This window comes from Mirounga leonina, unplaced genomic scaffold (assembly GCF_011800145.1).
Source record: "Mirounga leonina isolate KUSES-001 unplaced genomic scaffold, KU_Mleo_1.0 Mir_126, whole genome shotgun sequence".
NCBI lineage: Eukaryota > Metazoa > Chordata > Mammalia > Carnivora > Phocidae > Mirounga > Mirounga leonina.
In genome coordinates, this window is record NW_023270314.1 from 23,104,907 (window position 1) to 23,108,516 (window position 3,610).

Sequence of the window (3,610 nt, forward strand, 5' to 3'; positions counted from 1 at the left end):
AGATTAAACACTATATTATTTAGGATGTACATGGTTGAGCATATGGCACAGAATAGTTGTTTTTTATAGAAGAGATATTATTTATGAAATTCCTATCGAACACTCATGTAGCATAGGTATAATGGTGACTGCCTATATCTTCATCTGTTACATATTTAAACAAATAATACAGATATGGGGCACCTGGTGGCTCAGTTGGTTAAGCATCTGACTTCAGTTCAGGTCATGATCTCAGGGTCCTGGAATTGAGCCCCTCATCAGGCTCCCCACTCAGCAGGGGAGTCTGCTTGTCCTTCCCCCTACGACCCTCCCCTTCTCCCTGCTCATGCTCTCTCTCTCTCTCTCTAAAATAAGTAAATAAAATCTTTAAAAATAATAATTATACAGTTAAACAAGGGTAGTACATAAAAAAGACAAATACATGCCCTAAGCATAACTAGAAAGCAAAAGATGTATGACTTTAAAGTCATTTATAAGCAGTAAAATAAACACTCAACTGAGTGGGAAGAACTGGACAGATATGCAGCTAGTGTGCACAAAATATGGTTGTTAGATAATTCATTTCCTACTTTTTATAGCTTTAAGAAAGAAAATGTAAGAAAAAGAAGGAAAATGTGATATTAGTAACAGAACATAAGATTTAAGAATAAATCCATGAAAAGAGTGTTTACTCAAGTCTTTACAGTAAAAATAAGTATTTTTATTATTTGGAACAATCAGGAAAATGATTTTTGTTTTATAGCCACTAATGTTCTATTTGGTATTGTAAATGAATGAGGAAATGGAATCTATAGATGGTTTGAAAGAAAGACACAACAGAGTTACTTTCGGTTTAAAAGAAAGCTTAAAGAAATGAACACAGCATTGCAAGTATCTGTGAGATGGATATTGGAGGATACTGTAGAAGTTGAAATTTTATTTGTCCTTTATTGGATCTTCACACTGACATCCATTCATGTTAATACATCCTTTCATTTGTTTCTAGAAAACAGTACTTTCTGAAGCAAGTTTTTGAAAGCTTGTTTTACTTGCTGGTTCCTCAGGGTATAAATAAAAGGGTTCAACATGGGCGCAATCGAGGTGTTGAGAATAGCTACTCCTTTGGTCAGTGATGCTCTTTCTTTTGCTGAAGGCTTGACATACATGAATATACAGCTCCCATAAGAGATGGAAATGACAATCAAGTGAGAGGAACACGTGGAGAAAGCCTTTTTCCTCTGACTAGCGGATGGGATTCTCAGGATGGTGCTAAGGATGCACAGGTAGGAAAGAATCACTAATGCCAAAGTGAGGAGCAGAGTAACAAAAGCAAAGTAAAAACCAATCATCTCCAAAAGCCCTGTATCTGAGCATGAGAGTTGTAAAATGGGGAAATAGTCACAAGAGAAATGATCAATTACATTGGAAGCACAGAAATCTAGCTGGAGGATGAGCATGAGTGGTGGGAAAATGGTAAAATCCTCCTAGCCAGGACCCAAAGACAAGCAGGGTGCAGATTTTGTTGTTCATGATGGTGGTGTAATGAAGAGGCTTGCAGATGGCAACATAACGATCAAAAGACATGGCAGTGAGAAGAAAAAATTCAGAAACTCCCATGAAGATGAGGAAAAATAGTTGAGCTAAGCAATTGTTATAGGAAATGGTCTTGACATTCGTAATGATTGCCCCCAAAAATCTGGGGATAGTAACACTGGTGAATGTAATTTCTAAGAAGGAGAAATTCTGCAGGAAGTAATACATAGGAGTCTTGAGATGACAGTCTATCCAGGTGAGGATGATGATCGTTAGGTTTCCAGTGACATTTAACACATAAGCCATAAATAAAAAGATAAAGATTGCAACCTGAAGCTGTGGGTCGTCTGAGATGCCCAAGAGAACAAACTCTGTAATCATTGTATGGTTTCTCATACTGCTTTTTATTTTATTTAAGAAAAATCTACTGTTGAGGGGCACCTGGGTGGCTCAGTTGGTTAAGTGTCTGCCTTTGGCTCAGGTCCTGATCCCAGGACTGGATGGAGTCCCGCATCAGGCTCCCTGCTCAGCGAGGAATCTGCTTCTCCCTCTGACCTTCCTCCCCATTTGTGCTCTCTCTCTCTGTCTCAAATAAATAAATAAAATCTTAAAAAAAATTAAAAAAAAGAAAAGAAAAATCTACTGTTGAGAAACAAAACAGAAAGAAGGCGTATGTGAATAGGAATTGAAGATTTAAAGATCTAAAGGTTGATTTTTAGTTCCAATGAAATGAAGCAATGGAAATTTACCTGTATGCATCTTTGCAAAATCCACTCAATTCCATTAAAGCAGGAATATTTTATACATTCTCTCTTGATACGGAAAACTGTATTCACATGTCTATGTTAAAAGTTCTCTCATGAGTGCCTTTACATAACACCTGTACCTGTAACCAAATTGTCTATATATGCAATATATATCTTAAGCGTGTTTCTACTACATTTAGTAATTATATTTAGATTTACATATTGAGACGCCGTGTTCGTTTCCAAGATTGTGTGCTTTTAGGAGTGAAATATCTAATTTTGAGTTTTAATTGTGAAGCCATTAAAAAACTTCATTGTTTTGCAAGGCTCTGATGGAAATTGAAGACCCAATCACAAATCCAGAGCTTAATAATAGCTGTAATTATTTTTTCTTAAGATGCATCTTTCAAATGTGCTCCATAGAAATAAATGTGTTTTGTTTCTTTTTTTTATACTTTTTTAATCACAGAAATATAGAAGTAGAATTATCTTGGTTGTAATAAAAGTAAAGGTCTTAACTTACGGGAAAAAAAGTGAAGCCAGAGATATTAATTAATACTCACATGGATAGACCTATGTCAAGAATATAGTTCCTACTACATATTGATCCATTTATATCATTTTTATGTTCTTTTTGTGAATTAACAATCAACTGTTTTTAAACTATATTCACTTGGTCTTTTCACTCTTAAACTTGTTTGAGAAGAAGAAGGAATTCATAAAGGAGTTTTTTAATGCCAATATATCTCATTACCTTCTTTCTAGAAGCCAAAGTAAGTAGAATAAAGAAAAAAGTAAGTAGAATAAAGAAAATTCTAAGATTTACTTTAGAGAAACTACAAATTGCTAAACTGTGGTCTATATGGCTTTTACCTGCATTGTTCTCTCTTTATCTTGGCAACCAGCATTTTACTTGTGCTGTAAGTTCTCAATAATATTTGTTGTTCTTCTTTTTATAGCATGAACTGGACAAGTGGTAGGTGACAAGTGTCAAAGTTGTATTGTACCTTACTTTCCTTTTTTATTTTTTTTTCTGATGATCAGCATTGTCTTCCTTTAGAAATAGACACATTTTTGTGACACATTTCAGCAAAATTGGCATATCAAAAGGCAGAGACTGTTACTATATTTTGAACAAACTAAAATATTAAAATATAAAATTAAAAATAGTAAATATGTTAAAGTGATAATTTGGGGATCATTGCAATGTATTCCAAAAATAACCTTTTGAATGGGAGAAAGATAAAAGTATATTTATTGACAAATACAGAACATACTTACTTTCTGATAAGTCTAATGATTCCAGACAGATACATAATCCCAGATTTTTAAAATTTGCTTAAAATATGAGA

General features: G+C 34.1%; 1 protein-coding gene across 1 annotated transcript; it reads right to left on the reverse strand.

Moving 5' to 3' along the window:
- Window positions 1-971: 971 nt before the first annotated feature.
- Window positions 972-1,908, reverse strand: LOC118008451 (olfactory receptor 6C3-like). Its single transcript, XM_035001993.1, is given in 2 exon segments — window positions 972-1,458; window positions 1,460-1,908. Coding segments are annotated over 2 exon segments (936 nt in total).
- Window positions 1,909-3,610: the final 1,702 nt, after the last annotated feature.